The following is a 636-nucleotide window of genomic DNA, read 5'->3' as shown; positions in this document are numbered from 1 at the left end:
GGTTGAATGGTGCTGGGGTGTCGAGTGGATATGCCCACAGGTTACGACCACTTCAACGTCAAAGATACGCTTGACGACCAATAAAAAAAAAGAAGTATTACTAAAAAAAACGTTTAATTGAAACCTGCGTCTTTGTATTGTTGTGTTTCCAGCATTGCACTCAAAGTGAACCCCCTTAATGTTTTTATTTTCTGTGTTGACCGTTCTCCACTAGTCTTGTGTATCTAAGCGAGCGAGATCCAGTGAAATGTGTGGGTCAGTCGCTGTTGTGGTCCTTTGATCAAAAAGGGAGCCGACTTTATGGATACAAACTTCAAGATAAGGCATACAAATCGCCAGTTATAAAACGTGGGGCGGACGTTTACTAAACTTAATTTTAGTTTGTGACTAGCATTATTATAGAGATGGCTATCATGGTGAGAAGTGGATATGTTTGAGTTGCGTCTGTGGATACGAGAAGTTAGTTGCGGTGGTTATAAAGAGAGATGGAAATGCAACGTACGTGAGCAGAATGTGGTGTTGGTGAAGGCGTGTTGGTTGTATGAGCACGGACACATTTGGTCCAGACCTCCGACGCCGTCGTCTGTGCATTCTTTTTGAGCTTCGTCCATGGCGATGACACTCGCAGCAGTGCCA

General features: G+C 43.7%; 1 protein-coding gene across 1 annotated transcript in view; it reads right to left on the bottom strand.

The window, feature by feature from the left end:
- Window positions 1-376: 376 nt before the first annotated feature.
- The window catches only part of PPTG_20854 (hypothetical protein), a gene marked incomplete at both ends in the record, with an annotated part of 967 nt that continues 707 nt past the window's right edge, over window positions 377-636 (bottom strand). Inside the window, 2 exons of the mRNA XM_008893054.1 lie at window positions 377-444; window positions 503-583. Of these exons, the coding sequence (XP_008891302.1) occupies window positions 377-444; window positions 503-583 (149 nt within the window). The remainder of the gene's footprint in view (window positions 445-502; window positions 584-636) is intronic.

This window comes from Phytophthora parasitica (assembly GCF_000247585.1).
Source record: "Phytophthora parasitica INRA-310 unplaced genomic scaffold supercont2.1, whole genome shotgun sequence".
Classification (NCBI taxonomy): domain Eukaryota; phylum Oomycota; class Peronosporomycetes; order Peronosporales; family Peronosporaceae; genus Phytophthora; species Phytophthora nicotianae.
The sequence above is the reverse complement of the archived record's forward strand: the minus strand, read 5'-3'. Positions and strand labels throughout refer to the sequence as shown.